Raw genomic sequence first — 18,545 nt, forward strand, 5'->3', positions numbered from 1 at the left:
AAAAGGGGAAAATTATCTTTTGAAGCAGACGAGAGCAGATGGGGAAATTGAGTAGATCCTCCGAAACAAATCAAACACATCTATTATATCATTCTATTAATCCACAAGCAATGGAGAGCCGATGCTGGACGACGAGAAATAGACAGACAGACCAGACGCACTCCTCACTAGAGTAGACAGTGTTTGCTTATCTAAAAAAGGTGCGTTTATTTTAATGATAAAAACCGATAGAAACCACACCGTTTCTCGACTCTACCTGCCACCACACTGCTGCTGTGCTGTTTGGCTTTTACTGCCTGCCTCGTTACTCGGAACCTCCAATTAGACTGCAATGTAAATGCTCTAAATACTGCTTATGAATAAAGGACACGTCTATTCATAGCGCGAAACTCTATGTACCGAGCGGATCAGCGTATGGAATGTGGTAAACGAAATGGAAATAAAGATGAGCACGATGAAGTTACTTATAAGCAATGTTTTATTTAAATCTTAATCTTTAACACATCATACGATGTTGAGTTCATGCTGCAGGTTGCTGTCCTTGTATTTTGGCCGTTTCTGCCTTAAACTTGGCTATTGTTTCTCTAGCAAGTTTGAGTTTGTCTTTTAACTGCGCTATTTCCGCCATTACTTTTACCTTGGTTTCGTTTATGTTTTCCAACGCTTGCACTTTTTTCTCCTCAACTGCAAAGGGAAGAGACAGCATTGTTTTATTCATTCCGATATGGCGGCTTTTCTGAGACTTACAATCTGTATCATGCTTCCAGACACCGGCTGTAACAGGTTGCACGTTGGTGAGAAGTTGCTGCATCAGTTGTGTTGGCTCCTGGAACACAATTTCCTCGTACTGTTCCGACACAAGCCCCTTTTTGCCTTCAATCTGCGTGGACACCTCACCGTCAAGGATAGGTGACTGGAACAGCTTCAATATGTGGTACATCGTGACCGGCCGTTCGGTTGGATCGTGAAAGTAGATCTTGATGACGATTTCAAATTCGCCCCAACCTGTTTCCGTCACCTCGTACGGTGGCTTCGAAATGATGCGGTTCGCGTTGGCATAGCTCTCGTGCAGCTTAAAGTGGATCTTCTTCACGTACGTCTGCATGTCCTCGTTGTGGTAGGGTTTCACGTAAACGGTCCACTGATGCGTGTGGCCATCCTCTTCCCGCTTCTTTCCGAACGACCGGGCCACATTTCCGTAGATGAGCGGCTTCACAATAGTTAAACCCTGCGAGGAACGTGCCGGAATATCAGTATGCAACTTTACCATGTCGGGCCAAGACCAACTACCTTTACTCGACCCCCGGAATCGGGTCCAAAATCGGTGGAAATGTTCATAATTATTACGTTAAAAGGTCGACGGAATTCACTTTTACTTCAATTTTTAGTTTTTTTTGCCTAAATTTTTGTTTACAAATAAACGGCCGGCTGTCTTTTTTGGGCAAGAAAATTATTTGCCGGGTAATGAATTCAAGTGAACGAAGCAGTTTTCAAATGTTGGATTTAACCGTTGTGTCCAATTTCTGGTTCAAGCCTAATTTGGTAGTAATTTGCAGAATTAACGTCGAATTAGTTTTAGAAGTAGTCGAAGTAGAAATTCCATTTATCATTTCAACATAGAAGAACGCTACCGACCATTGCTAGTAACAGTTGCACTTATCTAAACAACGAGTCGCACTATCGATCGAACAAAAAGTCTACCTAGCAAAGGGCGGGGGTATTAAATTTTTAAAATATCCTTATGCTCCGCACTCGGACCGTAAACCAACTTGAGGATGGATGTCGTCATATAACGATTATTCCTAGCGGTGATTACACAGATTGGATTATGATTGTTCTACTGTTCCCGCGCACATGCGAACACTCGTGCCTCCCTCAAAATCGATTGCTAGTCCGTTGCCGTTGCCGCATGATTCGGCATCGCATGGCGTGTCGCGCAGTTCAGTTTCATTTATCGAACGAGTAACACACAATCACCCCGTTTGTTCACGGCGATCGTCTGTGATCATCCACGTACGCGGCGGGTTCTATATCGAGAACAGGTGAACATACGTGTGCGTATAACGACGACGACGGTGACACCAGCACCCGCGCGAAGTAGATTTATCAGCCGCAACGGGAAATAGGAGTGCTTGTGTGGGAGGGAGTAGGTTCCCCATTCGTCCGATAAGAACTGTCGCAGCTCTTTTCCTTTCATTTAGCATCAGAAAGTTGGCGAAGGGTTACGCAGCAGGCGTCGTTGAGTGAATCGAATTTCAAACAAGCGAGCCCCATTAACGCGAAGAGGCAAGTGACTAATGGCGTGTTCGCTTGTAGATGGTTTAATAAGTGGTTTGCGAATGAATTTCAATGGATGAGCCGCTCCAGTACAGTGTTCCGTCTTCTAGGTGCAACTGCTTGGCCACGTTGCATTACGAGATCTCTCACCTTATACTCACGCGGCCCTATGCAAGCCTAACGCGAGTGTGAAAATCACCATCGAGATCAATTTACGAGTGTTACGACATGCTGGTGCTTTTCTCCATTCACCTACATTGACGTATTGATCGAAAATGATCTCCCTCTCCCCCGAAAAAAGGCTGCAGCATAACTCGTTTCTGTAGCGAAACTCCAACGAAACTCCATCTCATTTCACTTGGTACCGGGTGGTTGTCTCTCAGTCGGTGACCCTGAAACGAGCGAAACCAGTTGGTGGTCCGATCCTCGAGAAGAACTGCAGCAACGAGATCGAAAGTTGCTCCAGCAAGAAGAACGACCCCAGTGAATTCAAATATATTATTGTTTCGCGTGATTGACCGAACACTTGAGGTAGAGTTCGGGGAGGTCTAGAGGCCGCCTATTTGCGTAAAGGTGCTAATTATTTTATTGGTTCGTGCCGTGTTGTGTGTGTGACGGGGGGAATCGGAAAGACATGCAAGACATGCTGACCAAGGCTCCCGATACTTTCGCACACAGTGACCAGCTCGAGACCGACCTTTCCTCGTTCGTGCAAATCTGGAATTCATAAAATAGCCATACGATAAGCACGGGCTGATATCTTATCTACTCACTCCGTGGATTGCGCTCACGGTCCGTTGTTGGCGTGTTTTGTATGATTTTGCAATTAACTATGGCGCGGTAGTCCTCGACAAACGTTGTACTAAATGATACTCGGCATCATCCTTCCATCAGTACTTTAATTGATGACGAATGTGTTAGCTGTTTAGGGCAAGGGCAAGGGCAAGGGATGCCAATTGTCGGTGCTGCCATCCGAGTGATCCGATTGATAGTTTTCTATTCTAGACTTTATATTTTTTCTTTCTTTATCGCCAGATCGCCAACAAAAGCATCCAAAATGGCTCTCTCGACCAGCGCAAATTTTATAAAATACTTACTCTTTCTCTTCAACTTCTTCTTTGTGGTAAGCATCTGATATCCTGCGGAGATCGAGCAGCGTTCATATCGTTCTGACGAGCCCCTTTTCTTTTTCATTCGTAACAGATCACGGGCGTTATCATTATGTCGGTTGGTCTAACCGTGCAAGGAGCATACCATGGTTTTCGGGATATTCTAGATGCCAAGTTCTTCAGCATTCCCACCTTCCTGGTGGTGATCGGTTCGTTCATCTTCGTCATCGCCTTCTTTGGTTGCTGTGGGGCGTACAAGGAAAACTACTGCATGACACTGACGGTATGATCGATGGCCAGGGGGGTTGCACATGGTATTTGTTAATTTAATTGATCTTTTTTTTCTTTCACTATTTGTAGTTCTCGATCCTACTGATTCTGATCTTTATCCTTGAACTGGCGGCTGGCATCAGCGGATATGTGCTACGCAATGACACACGTGAGCTTGTTACCAACGCACTCAACGGTTCGATGACGCAGTATGGTGATCCAAACCATGGCGATATTACGCTGATTTGGGATGAGATACAAGTGGATGTAGGTATTCGAGGAAGACGGAGCAATATCTGTTCACCTTGCAGGAGATTCATGGGTTGCATCTCATTCTAGTTCGATTGCTGTGGTGTGGAAAATAGTACAGACTGGGCACGTGCAAACCCAAAAATGTTTAACCAAACATACATCCCGATGACCTGTTGCCGTCCACAGACTGGTGCTGTCGGAATGGTATCTTGTCCGGATAGGGAAGAAAATACATTGAGGAAGACCGGTTGTGTGCATTCGTTCGGTGACTTTGTCAAGGCTCACGCAGTAAGCCTAGGCGCGGCTGGTATCGCTCTCGCAGTCATTCAGGTTCGTTATTTATCACTCGATTTAACCAACACTTGGTAACGTGTATATCCTACATCTCTTTTACAGTTCTTTGGAATAATGTTTGCTTGCTATTTGGCCAAGCAAATCAAACTACAGAGACTAGGTGTGACAAGCTATTGATGTGCGACTTGATCTGTGAAGTCGGTCGCTACTGTGGAGGTATTTACCATCATCCTTAGCAGGCGTAGCTGTGTAACTTAGTCACGATAAAGAACAATAAAAGCTTCAATTACACCTTATTTACTGCCATCCAACTGAGTCCACTGCGGTGCGATTTGGGTTTCCGTTGGACAACAAGCGCCCGTCCGAGCCGATGGTGTCCGTTTTATTGTTAACAACACGTTCACATCAAACTACACAATTTCAACCACCGTTCAGGTGTCTAGTTCATCAGCTTAATGTCGGCACGCTTGGCCATGCTCTTGTAATCGGTATGCACATAGAACTCTTGGAAGGTAGGTTCGACCAGCTTGTCTTTCGGCAGGGTTTTGAACACTGGTTCGCCGTACCAAGTTCCGACCTACAAGTAAACACGATTGTATCCAGTGTGTGCTCTCACAAACTCTCGCTCGATCCTTACCTCCCAGCCCTCGACGTTTTTCATCAGATCCGCCTCCTCGTCGCGGTTTCGTCGCAGCTGCTTCAGGTATTCGCGATCCCGCTCGGCTAACAGCAGCGGATAGATGACGTTACGCGCCGATCGCATCTCGATCTCATTCCGGTGGTTCTCCTTCACGTTCAGCCAGTACAGGTACAATCCGACGGTCGAGATTCCAGCGTATCCGGCGATCATTTGCCATCCTGCGGATCAAGGTGGGTTTTCCGTAGTCCTGCGTCCTGTGACATAACAGCCGCCTCCGTACTTACCGCGGAAGTAAGTTTTCGCCGGAACCCGCGCGAACGGGATGTTCTGGTAGCCGCCCTTTGGCGGCAGATCCTGCAGCTTGGCAGGGCTGCTGCTCATGGTTGCGGGGAAATGTTGTTTTCCCGGAAAATTGGAAATTCCCGGTCCTTGACCAGCAGCGATTTTCGGATTTTTATTTTGTAATTTTCGTAGACCTTTTCTTCGTGCCTCAGCCGAAGTTTGACGTTTCAAACCCGAAGCGATTGACCTTTTTTGGTGTCTGGCGCCTGGTTACGGCCAACTGGGAATTTTAGCGAAATTTTTAAAAAAGTATTTTTTCTCTTCGGCATAGGCACACATTTTTAACCATTTTATTTGGCTATTTTCCGTGTTAATAAATAGCGGACGACACTAATTTATAAATTATGAATTCTGCTATAACTATTTCCTTTATTGAAAGCAGACGAAGGCGTTATGGCCTCGACTAAATTGTTTCTTCTAAAACGTGTGCAATTTTCGGTTGCTAGCAAAGTTGGCAGAGCGAGCGAGCTTATGATATCAGCTCGCTTTGCTGCAGCGTTGACTAATACTTCGTTATCTGCTTATCACTTGCCGGAGATAAGAATTGCAGCAGGAACACCTTTTACGGAGGCTCATAGAAAACTTATTTTACTGCTGCTTATTCCCACTTCCCGAATATTCCCGCTACACTGCACCACTGGCCCCATCTTGGACGACGTGCATTTTGGAATTTTTTAAAGTGTTTTTTCTCTTCGGAAATTATTAAAAAAGTGTTTTTTCTCTTCGGCATAGGCACACATTTTTAACCATTTTATTTGGCTATTTTCCGTGTTAATAAATAGCGGACGACACTAATTTATAAATTATGAATTCTGCTATAACTATTTCCTTTATTGAAAGCAGACGAAGGCGTTATGGCCTCGACTAAATTGTTTCTTCTAGAACGTGTGCAATTTTCGGTTGCTAGCAAAGTTGGCAGAGCGAGCGAGCTTATGATATCAGCTCGCTTTGCTGCAGCGTTGACTAATACTTCGTTATCTGCTTATCACTTGCCGGAGATAAGAATTGCAGCAGGAACACCTTTTACGGAGGCTCATAGAAAACTTATTTTACTGCTGCTTATTCCCACTTCCCGAATATTCCCGCTACACTGCACCACTGGCCCCATCTTGGACGACGTGCATTTTGGAATAACCGAAAGCATTCTGCTGGTCAATCTGTTTCTTCTCCTGACTGCCCGGGAGTTGTCTTAGCTTGCGCAACAGGAAGATTGTAAAAATCGCCGCAAAAAGCTGAAAAACAAAGACGCCATTTACTGTAATGGAAGCCCCAAATTTGTTTGGAAATGTGGTACATACCTGCAGTGTTACTGCTCCGAGCGTATTCACTAAAACGGTTTTCCCGTTCTCATAGAAAATGCTGTATAATTTAGTGTGGCATCCAGATTGAAACAATGTGCAGCCTTTATTGTCGAATGGATCACAGCACGATAATGGAACTTGCTGAACCACCAGCTCCATATCGTACGGTGTGAACTCATCCGAAGGCAGTGCTCTTAGCCAGTCGGTGTAGTTGTTAACGCCACAGCACTGCATCTGCATTTGTAGCATATCCATGTAAGGCTGCAAGGATACGTCCACGGGATACATGTTTACCGATAACCACAGGTTTGCCTCCATATCCTTTTCGATCTGATGGCGCTGGGAGTAACCGAAATAAACAGCTGAGGCCTCCATAAGGGAAAAGACCAACAACAGGCTGCAGAACTGGAAAGAAACATTACGAGCTCATTCTAAACTGTTCCTATAGGATGCTCCATTCGTTTCAGGTACCGTGTACAGGGTCGGAAGACTGTCTCTCAAAGTTCCAATGAATCCCACAAGAGCTAACAGCAAGGCAAGTGCAGCCACTAGCACCAGGAACAGAATCAATCGATACACTCGTGGTTCCATAAATACGTTAAGCGTTTCGTACTGTATCATACTGACACTGCTCATCGTAATCAGCACTATGCCCAGATACTGAAAACCAAAAAGTGGTCCAGATTAGTAGGTTTTTCTCAAATCAAAGGTTCCAAATTGAAGCCCAAAGACTTTGTACTTACACAAAGAAACGTGCAGGTGATGCAGAGGAAAATTTTGATCCATTTTTTGGAAAATCCGTCGATTTTTTCAGTCATTGTGTCTCGAACTCGAGGTAGTCACTGCGGTATTGCGATCACGAGTGAATGTTATCATCACCGTTGAACGCTGCTAACACGCGTCTAGGTGTGCCCCAATCGCTGATAACGTGAACCCACCGCATCACCACCGACGGCCTCTCTAGCAAACAACAAACCATTTGTTTGTCAAGTCTGGTTTTGTAATCTTAGTTTAAGTTACGCTTCATTTTGCTAGTGCTCGTGCACGATTCAATAACTGTGATCGTTGAGTTCAATACTTACTTAAGGACAGTGCGCTATAAAACAACGTTGGTGCAACGTAACGGAACCTTGTGACGATTTCCGTGATCCTGAAGATTTTCTCAAATAAAAAATATCTGTTGAGAAAGCGACGAATAGCGACAATTTCACTTTTAACAAAACTTTTACCAAAGCAGACACTCGTTCCAGCAATAACGGTCAGTTTTCAAATTTTAACAATTACGGCAGCACACACACACACACATACACGCGATTTTTGGCGGGATAGCGTGATCACAACAAAACCATTTTTGTGCGGCGTCGGTGGTCGAAGAAATTATCCTGATTTTAGCTTTAAATAGTGTGTTTGTTCCTCAAAATGCCTCCTAATCTTGTGGCCGCTATCATCGAGCTAGGGCAGAAGCGCAAAAATGATGAACTCAAGGAACTTTTGGAGAAAACTAAATCAAAATACGTACGTATCCGCGATCGTGATCGCCTCGCCTCGATGTATTAGCATTTTTTTTGGTTTTTTGTTTGCAGCTCATCGATCTGGTTGTTTCGAACCTGCAATCGATCGACGGACAAACGCTCTGGCACTATACCCTGCTTGGTCTGGGGTATTCGGATGCGTGTCGAGAAAAGCGGTTTGAGTTGATTATGGCCGTGTTACGGCACACGAACGTGGTCGAGCTTTCGACGAAGCAAATGTTTGATCTAATAGCCCGGCTGTTGACGGATCTGCCGACGTTTTCCTCCGAGCAGCTGGTGGAGATGTGCGAGCTGTGCATCGAATCGATACGGGTTGGCGATCCGAAATGCTTGAGCTGGAAGCATCTGTTGCCGCAGACACTGGCGCAGCTCAACGACAGTGTCGGCAGGTTCAATGCAAACGGGATGCTGCTGACCGGAACCGATTATCGCATCAAGGTGCTCGGTGAGCTATTCAAGATGAAGCTGCTCCCGGCGATACTGACACCGCTGTGTGCTATGTTCCGTGATTTCAACCTATCCCGGGAGGAAACGGCCACTTTTGTGACCAAAATATCGGACAGTATCAAGCAAATCGAACCACTGGAGCTACCTCCGTTGGCGTTTCAGTTGTTTCGCGTATGCTTGAAGAATCCAGGCCAGCTTATTGTGCCACTGATGGCATTGCAGAAGTATTTCCATAAAAATTATTACAAAAAAGTACTCTCTAACGCGAACAGCGATACGACCGATTTTGACAGCATCGGTGAGTGGATGTTAGAAAACCAGCAACACGATAAGAATGCAACTCAAGCTTCCTCTTCTCGAACAGATCGTTACTCCGACACTGAGATCCGCGAAGCGGAAGAAACCATCCTGTATCATCTCTCCAATGTGACTGAGTTTCGCCTCGACGAGACGCAAACGGTGGCCATGTTCAAGCCGTTTCAGAATAACCCGGAAAAGCTGCTAACTCCCTTCCTGGTCGGCGCACTGTTGGCAATGAGTCGCATCAATCGATTGCCCGACACAACTGATGTCGTATCATCTCCAATAATGGCCTTTCTGATCAAACTAATTGCTCTGAGTGAGAAGGAACGTGAAATGTGCAATCAATCGGCCTGGTTCCGGGGACGTGTCGACTCATCGATAGGGTCACGCGTTGATCAGCTGTTTACGGTGCTCACGGAAAACAGCCAGGAAGGCAAAGAGGTCGTTACACCGGGTATTATACATTTTGCGTTCGCGCTTCTACTGGCGAAAAAGCAGCCAAAACTGCACGGGATTGCGATCCAGTTTTTCCAGATCTTCCTCAAGCGCAGGTTCATCTTCGGTAGCGGTATCATCGCGAAGCTGAAAAAGTTTCTATTTGCCGATCTGGAAGAAACTCAGTTCAACCTATGTCTTACGACGCTTAGCTTGACTAACACGCTCACGGTATCCGAGTCCAGCGCAACGATTCAGTTTATTATGGAGTACTTACTGCTGGTACGATCGAGCATTCAAATGCGGACCTAGGTTTTGCTGGCAACTAATGTTTCATGCCGCTTACTTTGCCTCATTAGATAGACGGTACGTACGCTATGCGGTTCATGGCGTTCCTGTTTCCGCTTTTAAGACTTTCCCACACCATTCGGGATCGCTTCATCGAGGTACTGCGTAAGGCTATGTACAATAGGTAAGTGGCTAACGGCTTTGATTTCTTCCAGTTAATCTAGATATTCCTTCATATTTGCAGTGAATCCTGCACACGCATAATGGGAGTTTTTGGATTCTGTTCACTACTGAAGCAACTTAAAAACAATAATGCACGCCGCTCGATCATGGGACCTGCAGGTGGCAATTACACACAGTTATCTATCTCTGGAATGTCGCTTCTATCGCAGGCAGCCTACGGTTCGGCCAGCAATCCCAACCTGCACTTCGATATGCTTACCCTTGAGGTTTTGGGAATATTGAGAAAGTACGATTTAGATGATGTAGATCGCTGTTTCTTGGCTAATTAGATGGTTGTGTCCTGTCCGTAGATGTCTGACGCAAACGGTCGAGGTGCGCATGATGTTATACGAGGCGCTGGGACGGGCAGTTGATTTCAACACGATGCTTCTACCACATGTCCTGCAGTTCATAGATTGGCATTTTGAAAGTTACTTCAATGAAAATACGGACGATAAGCTGAGCATCGCGTTCGATAAGTGTGTCCGGTACCGCAACGATATCGAGCACGAAGATCAACCCGATCTTCTGCGTCCAATCGTTGTGTACGATAATGTGGGACGGTTGACGGCGTTTATGGTACACTGCGTAGTGCTCTGTGATCATCATAATATCCTGCACGATACGAACGCCGTCAAAAAGACGCTTCAGCTAATTGTCGATCGTGTGGATAGCATCACGTTCGATGAGCTGGGTATTGTGAGTGATGCTGAAGGCCTATTTTGTTGGACATGTCGTGGCTCAACCGCCCTGTGAATATCATTTCAGATGGGCTCGTTGGACACGAGGGCAGTAGAAATTGCTAGCCAGTATTTGAACGTGATCGAAGCTGCGATGGCATATTCCGCTTGGAAAATGAAGCCCGATAATGGATTGTCGAGGGATCTGCTACGACTATTTAAACATCATCAACAATGTGTCGAGAAATTTAAGGTACATCAACACGATCCTTAGCACAACCCAGGCTAACCGCATTAATTTACAGAAGTTGGAACCTAAAAAAGGCAACAAAAAGCACATGATTGACATGATGAATGTCTCTGGTTACTATGGGTCTTCTGCAAAGCATGGAATATCGCTTAAACTAGAAAACATCTGGGACATCGCGACGGTTGAGAGGATGCTACGCATTATGTTCGAGTGAGTGCACTGGAAATATTCAAACGTTCAAAAGAAAACTTATGCTCGATTCCTTATCACTCCAGCATCTCGATAAACTACGCCAGGGAAGAGGATCTGAAAACGCTACGCTCCAATAGAGACTTTCAACAGTATATTCTAAAAACTGCTATCCACATGATGGAAACGCTTCGTACTCTGCCTGATTACTGGCAGGTTAGTCACAGTAAACGAACATTTTCGCATCTCTGCGAATGCACTAAAGTCGTGTATGGTCGATGCGTTCGCCAAACGACGGATCTGTGTGGTAATGGGGGATTGCTGGTGGCGCAATCCGCTATCGAATGCTTCCGGCAAGCTCTGCTATCAGCGCTAGAACTGTACGAGCGAAAGTTCACCGAATTCCTTCAACTTATATGTAAGTACAATCACTATTGGGATGCCTCAAAGGGTAACTGCTGCATGCACTTCATGAATATCGATTGTCCTTCCTTCCTTCCTTAGCATGCACCATTGGGTTGTGTTTTATAAAGGATCTTCTGAACAATCTGCAAACGATCGTTGATCAATTTTTTACCGATGAGTCGGAAACGGAAGCGATCGAGGAAAAGATCGTTGTTGGAATTTTCCAGTGCCTTGAGCTGCTCTATAAATCTCCTATCATGAATCAGGAGCATCTTACGATCGGTTACGATTGGCTGCAACAATTCTGTGTCAACAAAAAGCTCAAACCGAAAGCATTCGCGATCGTACATCGAATCCTGTTCGATCTGCGGCTGAGAACTCAAAGTGGTGCCTACTTTGATTCCGTCGCTATGCGGTTGGAGCTCAAGTTTGGCCAAATATCGGCGGAGGAGTTAAATCCTCCGTTTTATTTAAAATCCATCACTTCCGGTACGGTAGAACCAACTTTCCATCATTTGTGTACCGTTATACGATTGCAGCTGGAAGAAATTGAACACTTAATACTGCGTAGTAACAGTCTGATGGCACGGTTGAAAGTCTTGGAGTTGGAAGATACGGATGAAAGTGAGTAAAAGCTGTGATCAAGGTTCTATCGTACACTTATACCTGATTTTGATTTTCTATTTTCAGCGACACAATTGTTAAAATCAATTGAACGCTCAATGTGTTCGCAGCTTGTGCACATTCTTTCGACCCTTACGCATCTGTGTAATATTCATTTACCTCTCGGTTCGGCAATGGACGCCCTGCTTAAGCTTCTGCTCTCGATGTACAACTGTCTGGCCAATTTGAGCCGCCACTTTCTGGCCTGCCATCCCATAGTTCCCGTTTCGTATGAAGTAACAAAGTAGGTGTCTCTGGCACTCTGACTATGATTTCTTGACAAATAAATTTGTCTTTTATTTTACTTCCAGATTTAATCTCGTGGTAAAAGCCTCCAAACCCCTTGCCTCTAGGATTTACGATCTGTTCCCCTTTATCGAGGAGAACATTCTTGCTCAGGATGGAGTGCAGGATGATGGCGAAGAAGCGGAAGGCAAACGACCGGTCGAGAGCTCGGCGAAAGCCAAATCTAATCGCGATAAAGTACTACGGAAGACAAAATTACTTCCAAGGCTGGTATTTCGTATTGAATCGTACAACAAGATTGTCACTCAGTTAAGTAGGAAGACAAAGAAGGACCTCACGTATCTGCTGCACATGGGAACGGTTCGAGATTTTCGCATAAAAACATCTGCCCTGAAAGAGGCGATCGAGAAAACAGTAACTCATCGAGGAGAGGACGATGAATCCAACGAAGAAACAGACCTCGAACCGCAGCTCGATCGTGACGAAGAAGGCGACGATGATATTGATGCAAGCATTGATCGAACGACTGGTTCTAATCGCTCGGAGGTGATTCGAGCTGTTCCAGCAGGTCGAGTATCAGATGTCAGTGGGGAAGCGCTAGCATTAAAGAATCTAGCTAAGCTTAATGAGCGCACTCGCAAGGCAGCCAAAAAGCGTGCCATCGCGTTAGTAGACGATGGCGAATCAACAGACGCTGCACCGAAAAAAATGAAATCCATGCAAAAGAAAGCGGCTAACATTCCCAAGATCAACAAGCGGGTACTGGAAGAGGTGCATAGGAATACGGAAGACCGTTTGACTACAGCTGCACCGGTGGATCCACAAATATCCGAGTCAAGAGAAGACACTCCAGCGCGAACACGGACATTGGGATTACCCAGACGAAGTACAAGAAATAATGATGCATGATATTCGTAAGGAACGAAGTGAAGCATTCCTAGATGAGTTAATTTGAACAATTTTTGTGCGCTCATCTAAATTTGTAACGTAAATTCGAACGTAATTTTTGAATCTTCCCGGTGCCACACTTCCGGTGTTATATCCAACAATAAAGACGTCGCAACAGCTGATGATGACGTTTGCTGTTACACAATGATTTTTGGGTTTGTTTTGGTTTGTAGTGGGTGGTTTTTGAGGATGTTGTTGCTCCGAAACATCGAAGAAGTAAGCTAAAAATGCCCAATTTAAAAAGGTTTGCTGGTGAGTATTGCTAGAGTGCATAGTAGGCAGTTTTCATGATTGTTGTACTTACGGAATCTCTCTGCAGGTTCTTCGGTGTTCGGAAGAATAAAAGAAGGGCATAGCGTACATCGACAACAACAACCAATTGTAGGAAACCCCGCGCGCTTGGAATCGCTTTTGATACTTTTTTTTACGATACAGGAGTTTTGTTCCGTTGTAGCGCCATAATCAATCGCAAACACGCCACGCGCTGATCGATCTGCGAAGAAAGGCCATCCCGGTCGATCGGCAGCGTCAGGTGTTGTACGAGTTGGTGGAGAAATTTGAAAAGTATCCGCAGGAGAAAGCGTTTGCAATCGAGGAAGGTGCGATCGAGCTACTGAGAGAGCTGCAGTATGCTTCAGATCCAGCCATCACGGAACACGCAAAACTTGGACTCGCTCTGTTGGGATACGTACCACCACTGCCCAGCAATGGTATCCGTATTCTCAGCATCGACGGTGGCGGCATACGCGGTATTATCGTCATGGAATTACTGCGTAAATTGGAACGGCTGACTAACCGACGGATCTTTGATCTGTTCGATTTGGTATGTGGCGTTTCGACCGGTGCCATACTGGTGTGTGCACTTGGTAGGTTGACTCTGAATGCTAGGCGGCTTTACAAGATAAGGATCTTAACTTCTTAAGGAATTTCACCCTGTAGCTTCGGAGAAAAATCTCACCTTAACCGAAGGTATTCATCTCTACAAGAAGCTGGCGTATAATATCTTCCATCGACCGTCGACGTTAGATAAACTATCCGGTGCGTCGCGCCTTGTTTCTTCCCATGCCTACTACGACATTGAGCTATGGGAAACATTTCTCAAACGGCATATTGGCCATAGACGCATCATTGACACGGTGATGCTACCAAATGTGCCCAAGGTAGGACGAAAATTTGGCGAGACGCTTTTGGCTACTTTGGTACCTCACCCTCGATATATCTAACGCCTTATGTACTCTCTGTTTCAGTTTTGCTGCGTCTCGACGACGGTTTGCGATGAGTACATCGATGCGCACGTTTTCCGGAACTACACGTTCCCGCGTAATGTACAATCCGTTTATGCTGGATGTCACACGGCTCGATTGTGGGAGGTAGTGCGCGCATCCTCAGCCGCTCCGGCATACTTTGGAGATTTCCCACTAAATGGCCAGCTGCATCAGGATGGTGGCATTCTGTACAATAATCCGACGACCGTGGCTATACACGAAGCAAAATGTCTATGGCCAAACGAGCGCATTCAATGCGTAGTATCCTTCGGAACAGGGCGTACCCGCAATAAGTCATACGATGGTCAAAAGATCATCAGTAAAGGGATCCTGGACCAGGCATCCTTATCGAGTTCGTGGAAAACGAAATTCCTTCGCATTCTGGATTCGGCTACTGACACCGAAGCAACGCATACGGTTCTGAGTGATTTACTGCCACCTGGGCGATACTTTCGTTTCAACCCGTACCTCACTGAGTTTTTGTCAATGGTGGAGGTACGCCCGGAAAAGATTTCTCAGCTAGAACATGATACGGCCAAGTATTATGCAAGAAACGAGGACAAGTTTGAGCAAGTGGCCGATTTGCTTACACAAAATCGTTCGATCGTACGCAAGGCTTACGATATCATGCGTAACGTTCTGTATCGATGATCATTGGACACCATCGTTGATCAAGCGGAGGTTCAAAGAGATATTCCAAAGAGTTTCACGCGTTAGTATTACCACCATTACGAGGTTCTGATCAATCGTGCATTGATCAATTCGATTGCAGTTAGTCAAAGAAGCATAGCTTTTTAATTACCCTCATCGTTTGTCCACCTCGTTGTCTCCGTTTTTGTGTGGATTGATTTCCTATTTCTGATATGCTTCTACATCTCACCCAAATACCTCACTACGGGTAATCGTCTATGTTAATATTCGAGTGAGATTTCGTTTTACTTTGAAAAATCATGTTTGACAAAGTTGATAAAAATATTAAGAGTTAATAGAACTAGAAAGGGCCATAACTTAGGCAGTTGTGTTTGTGAACTCATTTAAGTCGTGAGATTGATTGATGATATTTTAGCCATTAAATAGAAGTATAAAGAACTATAACGATACCTCACTAAACTTAGTTCTCTCATTATTATTGCTTTGACATGCTTGAACTCCGGTAAACTTGTTATTATTAACGAGCTATGATGATCACAATTGCGTATCGCTTTCCATTCGCTAATCGCAATGGTGTACCATATCAAATCGTAACAAACATTTGATAAAAGCATAACCAGGAGTGCCAATGTCGCTCCACGAGAAAGATTAATCCAGAGAGAAAATGAAGTAAAATATGATTAGTGTGAATCCTTTGCGGTGCTATACTATTTTGTAACATTTAATAACTAGATAGTGATCGTCTTATGGTTGCGTTGTTTGGTAAAAGCATCTACCGTCCAACGAAGACCATAAGCGAGCAAAAGAATACGCGACCCGACCCAGAGAGATCAAGATCATGTCGAGAGCGCGGAGTTTCTTCTCCCGACAACCGATTGGCCAAAGGCTGGGGTATTTGCTGTTGATGACCGATTTATTTTTAAGCAGAATCGAGCGGAACGATCTGGCCGTGCTGTCGGCGCAGTATTCTTCCAACCAGGGTCTGTCGTGAACGTTTCACTCTGATCTCTATCTGCAATCTCGGGATTTGAGTTTGGAAAGATTTCCTCTGGAACGGCCAAGGGTGAAAATCATGTCGATCGGTGGGTTGATAGTCTCGTGTTTAAAGTGATTTAGTTCAATTCAAGCACCGTGCAGCACAATATTGTCCTTCAATCACGATGAGTAACATGCAACCGGAAGAGTACGAAAATACGGGATGGTTGTCGTACTTTAGCCGGCACAAAACCACGTACACGGCGGCCGACATACACAAGATCAGCAACGAGCTGAATAATGTCCGCAAGAACCTGACCGCGACGCAATATGCTTACGGTGAGCTTAGTAGCGAGCTGAAGGCTTTGCGGAGCCTCCAGGAGCAGCAGCGCGTAAGTGAAGAGTACGAGCAGCGAATCCAGAGCAAATCGGCCGCACTTCCCAAGACATTTGAAAAGCGGCTTAAGGAGCAAACCGAGGAGATCAAAGGATTGAAGGGCGAGTTGGTCGGTTGTCGGAATGAGTTGAACAAACAGATCGCTGCACTGACAGTGACCTGCAGTGAGTTGGGTAAGGTTTCAAAATCAAAATCGAAAGGTTCCGACATTGTGGCCAGTGGCTGTGGACCGGCAACGGTTGGACTTGAGAGCCGCATAATTGCCGCCGAGCTTCAGATCGATCAGCTGTCCCAGAGACATCAGGAGCGTCTCAGTGCACTCGAGACGAAGGTGTGCCAGCTGGAGCGTTGTAATGAGCTCAACGTCGGAGGTGGTGTCGGAGACCCTAGTTCCGAAAACAATGACCGACTGAAAGGTCTCGAGGGAGATTTCAATCGTAAGCTGCAAGATTTGACCGATCTCGTGGTGGAACTGCAACGCAAGCTGGCTCAAAGTGAAGCCAAACAGGTGGAGATGCTCCAGAAGCTATCGATCGCACAGACTTCGTTGTACGAGCAGCTGGAGGCACGGTACGATGAACAGTGTGGCAAGTTGCGTGAGCTGCAGGTTCGCCTTAGTCACGTGGACCACCGCGACGACATCGATTCCACGTTCGTCTGAACATGGGGCCATTGCTCCTAATGTTTACGTTGTAGTAAAATGTCAGGTAAGTCCCTCCCATATTTTGCTGGTTGATTTATCTGATATGCCGTCATCCATTTGGGGTGGGTGGGGGAACGTCCCAAACTATTTATACAACGATATCCTAGCGGCACACGAGCTCCACAGACATCCACAATCTCAGATGTTGTTTTGTGGGAAACATGGAAACGACCGGCCAGACAAACAGAGCTCATGCAATCATTTTCACTCCATACTTTATGCCGTTTTGTGTCGGTATTAATATTAGTTGGTCGTTTTCTTCGGCGATCCGAACGTAGAAACTGCCCGTAGGTTGTGTGAAACCGCGGCGCCATTCGCTAGACTAATCGAGAAAGATCAATGAACACTAGAGCTATAACTGTAATTTCATGAGCAAAACGTGCCTCATTAATCAGTTCGCGGCAAAATTACTCACCGTTTAGACGAGACAACTAAAAATATGCCTCTTCTGGTTGCCAGTCGGTTAATAAACTGGCTGGTTAATATGCTTCCCTACTTTTTGGTTCAATCAGACGATCGTTTTGCAGCAAGTATCTAATCATTGTTCATAAAAAACGATCACTTTTAAGGCGGTGAAACGAGGCCTAACAAGTCATGGCTAGAACACGACACCATGACAGGAAGGAAAAAAAATGAGAAGAGAAACATCTGCAAACCAAACAACGTCTTGTTAGGGATGGAACAGCAAGCTCGCCACGCTGATGTACGGTGCACATGATGGTTTTGCTTGTGGGACGTTAGCCAAACAAATCATCAGAACCGTCCACCATGGCCATGATGATCTACTGGCAAAACATGATCTACTGGCGGGGATGACCCGGCACCGATTCCTTGCACGTGCATAACCGACGTACGCTGTGGACATCCCTCTAATTCGTCGCACCATATTGTTGTTTGGTGTGAAAATGGCTCAATGTTTTGATGGTTGTCTGTCTAAATAGACAATTTTCACGGTAAAATGACGGTTGACAGACTTGCCGGAGGGAAGATTGATGTGGCGAACGATTCGACGTGCAGTTGTGTTTGTATGACGATAAAATCATCGGCGTCTTGTCTGCCTGATAAATATATACTATTCTCTGAACAATGGGCATCACAGGATGACGGCCAGACAAACGAGAAACAAATGGCGCTTCAAGATCGTGGACATGTTAGACGACTGGTTGTGGTTTGTCCTCAGAGAGCACCTCACAACCTGAACTCCACAAATCCGCTCTTAACATGGCACGGCCTGTTTTTGGGGTCAAATTCCTTTGAAAATATGCACGGGTCATTACGGGAAGGGAGTGAAAAATGTGAGCTAACGTATGCTGACAAGTAAATATTTTTCCGGGGTAGCGACGATAGCTGGTTGGTGAAATTTATGTTCCTCCCGTCCCTCCCGATGGCGGCGTAATGAATGAGAGAAAAGAGCACAGAACTCACAGACGACACGAGCGGATCGCGATAATTGTGTTTCGA

The 18,545-nt window shown here is 45.5% G+C and overlaps 7 protein-coding genes across 14 annotated transcripts in view; 4 read left to right on the forward strand and 3 right to left on the reverse strand.

The window, feature by feature from the left end:
* Positions 1-409: 409 nt before the first annotated feature.
* On the reverse strand, positions 410-1,415 carry LOC125950118 (YEATS domain-containing protein 4). Its single transcript, XM_049677786.1, has 3 exons — positions 1,291-1,415; positions 748-1,228; positions 410-684 (listed from the first exon to the last, which is right to left on the reverse strand). The coding sequence occupies exons 1-3, from the start codon at positions 1,336-1,338 to the stop codon at positions 521-523; spliced, it is 693 nt and encodes a 230-aa protein (XP_049533743.1). The 5' UTR covers positions 1,339-1,415; the 3' UTR covers positions 410-520.
* Positions 1,416-1,924: 509 nt separating this feature from the next.
* LOC125952693 (CD63 antigen) lies at positions 1,925-4,518 on the forward strand. 5 transcript variants are annotated; one of them, XM_049682321.1, is made up of 6 exons: positions 1,925-2,054; positions 3,313-3,400; positions 3,481-3,669; positions 3,747-3,923; positions 3,996-4,238; positions 4,305-4,518. In XM_049682321.1, exons 2-6 carry the CDS (start codon positions 3,335-3,337, stop codon positions 4,377-4,379), a joined length of 750 nt encoding a protein of 249 aa, XP_049538278.1. In that variant the 5' UTR covers positions 1,925-2,054; positions 3,313-3,334; the 3' UTR covers positions 4,380-4,518. The 5 variants fall into 5 exon arrangements, with proteins under 5 accessions (XP_049538278.1, XP_049538279.1, XP_049538282.1 ...); XM_049682322.1 differs by having other exon boundaries at positions 1,934-2,042; XM_049682325.1 differs by lacking the exon at positions 1,925-2,054 and adding an exon at positions 2,202-2,286.
* A 15-nt stretch (positions 4,519-4,533) lies between these two features.
* On the reverse strand, positions 4,534-5,346 carry LOC125952694 (NADH dehydrogenase [ubiquinone] 1 alpha subcomplex subunit 13). The gene is made up of 3 exons (XM_049682326.1): positions 5,127-5,346; positions 4,840-5,060; positions 4,534-4,779 (listed from the first exon to the last, which is right to left on the reverse strand). Exons 1-3 carry the CDS (start codon positions 5,221-5,223, stop codon positions 4,642-4,644), a joined length of 456 nt encoding a protein of 151 aa, XP_049538283.1. The 5' UTR covers positions 5,224-5,346; the 3' UTR covers positions 4,534-4,641.
* A 570-nt stretch (positions 5,347-5,916) lies between these two features.
* On the reverse strand, positions 5,917-7,438 carry LOC125951859 (CD63 antigen-like). The gene is made up of 4 exons (XM_049680941.1): positions 7,229-7,438; positions 6,957-7,145; positions 6,483-6,890; positions 5,917-6,416 (listed from the first exon to the last, which is right to left on the reverse strand). The coding sequence occupies exons 1-4, from the start codon at positions 7,301-7,303 to the stop codon at positions 6,270-6,272; spliced, it is 819 nt and encodes a 272-aa protein (XP_049536898.1). The 5' UTR covers positions 7,304-7,438; the 3' UTR covers positions 5,917-6,269.
* Positions 7,439-7,859: 421 nt separating this feature from the next.
* LOC125951857 (Fanconi anemia group I protein) lies at positions 7,860-13,236 on the forward strand. Its single transcript, XM_049680938.1, has 12 exons — positions 7,860-8,000; positions 8,069-8,762; positions 8,829-9,484; positions 9,562-9,674; positions 9,735-9,959; positions 10,024-10,411; positions 10,481-10,645; positions 10,698-10,852; positions 10,918-11,249; positions 11,336-11,860; positions 11,927-12,143; positions 12,211-13,236. Exons 1-12 carry the CDS (start codon positions 7,905-7,907, stop codon positions 13,052-13,054), a joined length of 4,410 nt encoding a protein of 1,469 aa, XP_049536895.1. The 5' UTR covers positions 7,860-7,904; the 3' UTR covers positions 13,055-13,236.
* Positions 13,237-13,248: 12 nt separating this feature from the next.
* LOC125951858 (calcium-independent phospholipase A2-gamma-like) lies at positions 13,249-15,454 on the forward strand. The gene is made up of 5 exons (XM_049680939.1): positions 13,249-13,345; positions 13,413-13,474; positions 13,548-13,959; positions 14,033-14,253; positions 14,341-15,454. The coding sequence occupies exons 1-5, from the start codon at positions 13,321-13,323 to the stop codon at positions 15,007-15,009; spliced, it is 1,389 nt and encodes a 462-aa protein (XP_049536896.1). The 5' UTR covers positions 13,249-13,320; the 3' UTR covers positions 15,010-15,454.
* Positions 15,455-15,990: 536 nt separating this feature from the next.
* LOC125951320 (uncharacterized) overlaps positions 15,991-18,545 on the forward strand; it is a 6,595-nt gene continuing 4,040 nt past the window's right edge. For all 4 annotated transcript variants that reach the window (XR_007468777.1, XR_007468778.1, XM_049680074.1 and 1 more), the window contains exon 1: positions 15,991-17,088. Coding sequence is in view for 2 of the 4 variants with exons in the window: in XM_049680074.1 (XP_049536031.1) it covers positions 16,170-17,042 (873 nt within the window). In the remaining 2 variants the exon portion in view is untranslated. The remainder of the gene's footprint in view (positions 17,089-18,545) is intronic.

The sequence above is a fragment of the Anopheles darlingi genome, chromosome 2 (assembly GCF_943734745.1).
Source record: "Anopheles darlingi chromosome 2, idAnoDarlMG_H_01, whole genome shotgun sequence".
Taxonomy (NCBI): Eukaryota; Metazoa; Arthropoda; class Insecta; order Diptera; family Culicidae; genus Anopheles; species Anopheles darlingi.

What these genes read in the sequence shown, in the direction of transcription:
- LOC125950118 (XM_049677786.1), bottom strand. Translation starts at nt 1,338, where the DNA reads ATGAACATTTCCACCGATTTTGGACCCGATTCCGGGGGTCGAGTAAAG. An exon ending in ATTCCGGGGGTCGAGTAAAG is followed by an intron (nt 1,229 to 1,290) that starts GTAGTTGGTCTT and finishes CGTTCCTCGCAG; the next exon opens with GGTTTAACTATTGTGAAGCC. An exon ending in CTGGAAGCATGATACAGATT is followed by an intron (nt 685 to 747) that starts GTAAGTCTCAGA and finishes TTCCCTTTGCAG; the next exon opens with TTGAGGAGAAAAAAGTGCAA.
- LOC125952693 (XM_049682321.1), top strand. Translation starts at nt 3,335, where the DNA reads ATGGCTCTCTCGACCAGCGCAAATTTTATAAAATACTTACTCTTTCTC. An exon ending in TCTTCAACTTCTTCTTTGTG is followed by an intron (nt 3,401 to 3,480) that starts GTAAGCATCTGA and finishes CATTCGTAACAG; the next exon opens with ATCACGGGCGTTATCATTAT. An exon ending in TCGCTCTCGCAGTCATTCAG is followed by an intron (nt 4,239 to 4,304) that starts GTTCGTTATTTA and finishes TCTCTTTTACAG; the next exon opens with TTCTTTGGAATAATGTTTGC.
- LOC125952694 (XM_049682326.1), bottom strand. Translation starts at nt 5,223, where the DNA reads ATGAGCAGCAGCCCTGCCAAGCTGCAGGATCTGCCGCCAAAGGGCGGC. An exon ending in GGCGAAAACTTACTTCCGCG is followed by an intron (nt 5,061 to 5,126) that starts GTAAGTACGGAG and finishes CTTGATCCGCAG; the next exon opens with GATGGCAAATGATCGCCGGA. An exon ending in AAAACGTCGAGGGCTGGGAG is followed by an intron (nt 4,780 to 4,839) that starts GTAAGGATCGAG and finishes GTTTACTTGTAG; the next exon opens with GTCGGAACTTGGTACGGCGA.
- LOC125951859 (XM_049680941.1), bottom strand. Translation starts at nt 7,303, where the DNA reads ATGACTGAAAAAATCGACGGATTTTCCAAAAAATGGATCAAAATTTTC. An exon ending in GTCTTCCGACCCTGTACACG is followed by an intron (nt 6,891 to 6,956) that starts GTACCTGAAACG and finishes GTTTCTTTCCAG; the next exon opens with TTCTGCAGCCTGTTGTTGGT. An exon ending in TCGGAGCAGTAACACTGCAG is followed by an intron (nt 6,417 to 6,482) that starts GTATGTACCACA and finishes TTTGTTTTTCAG; the next exon opens with CTTTTTGCGGCGATTTTTAC.
- LOC125951857 (XM_049680938.1), top strand. Translation starts at nt 7,905, where the DNA reads ATGCCTCCTAATCTTGTGGCCGCTATCATCGAGCTAGGGCAGAAGCGC. An exon ending in CGTTCGATGAGCTGGGTATT is followed by an intron (nt 10,412 to 10,480) that starts GTGAGTGATGCT and finishes ATATCATTTCAG; the next exon opens with ATGGGCTCGTTGGACACGAG. An exon ending in ATGCTACGCATTATGTTCGA is followed by an intron (nt 10,853 to 10,917) that starts GTGAGTGCACTG and finishes TTATCACTCCAG; the next exon opens with CATCTCGATAAACTACGCCA.
- LOC125951858 (XM_049680939.1), top strand. Translation starts at nt 13,321, where the DNA reads ATGCCCAATTTAAAAAGGTTTGCTG. An exon ending in ATCGACAACAACAACCAATT is followed by an intron (nt 13,475 to 13,547) that starts GTAGGAAACCCC and finishes GTTCCGTTGTAG; the next exon opens with CGCCATAATCAATCGCAAAC. An exon ending in CATACTGGTGTGTGCACTTG is followed by an intron (nt 13,960 to 14,032) that starts GTAGGTTGACTC and finishes TTCACCCTGTAG; the next exon opens with CTTCGGAGAAAAATCTCACC.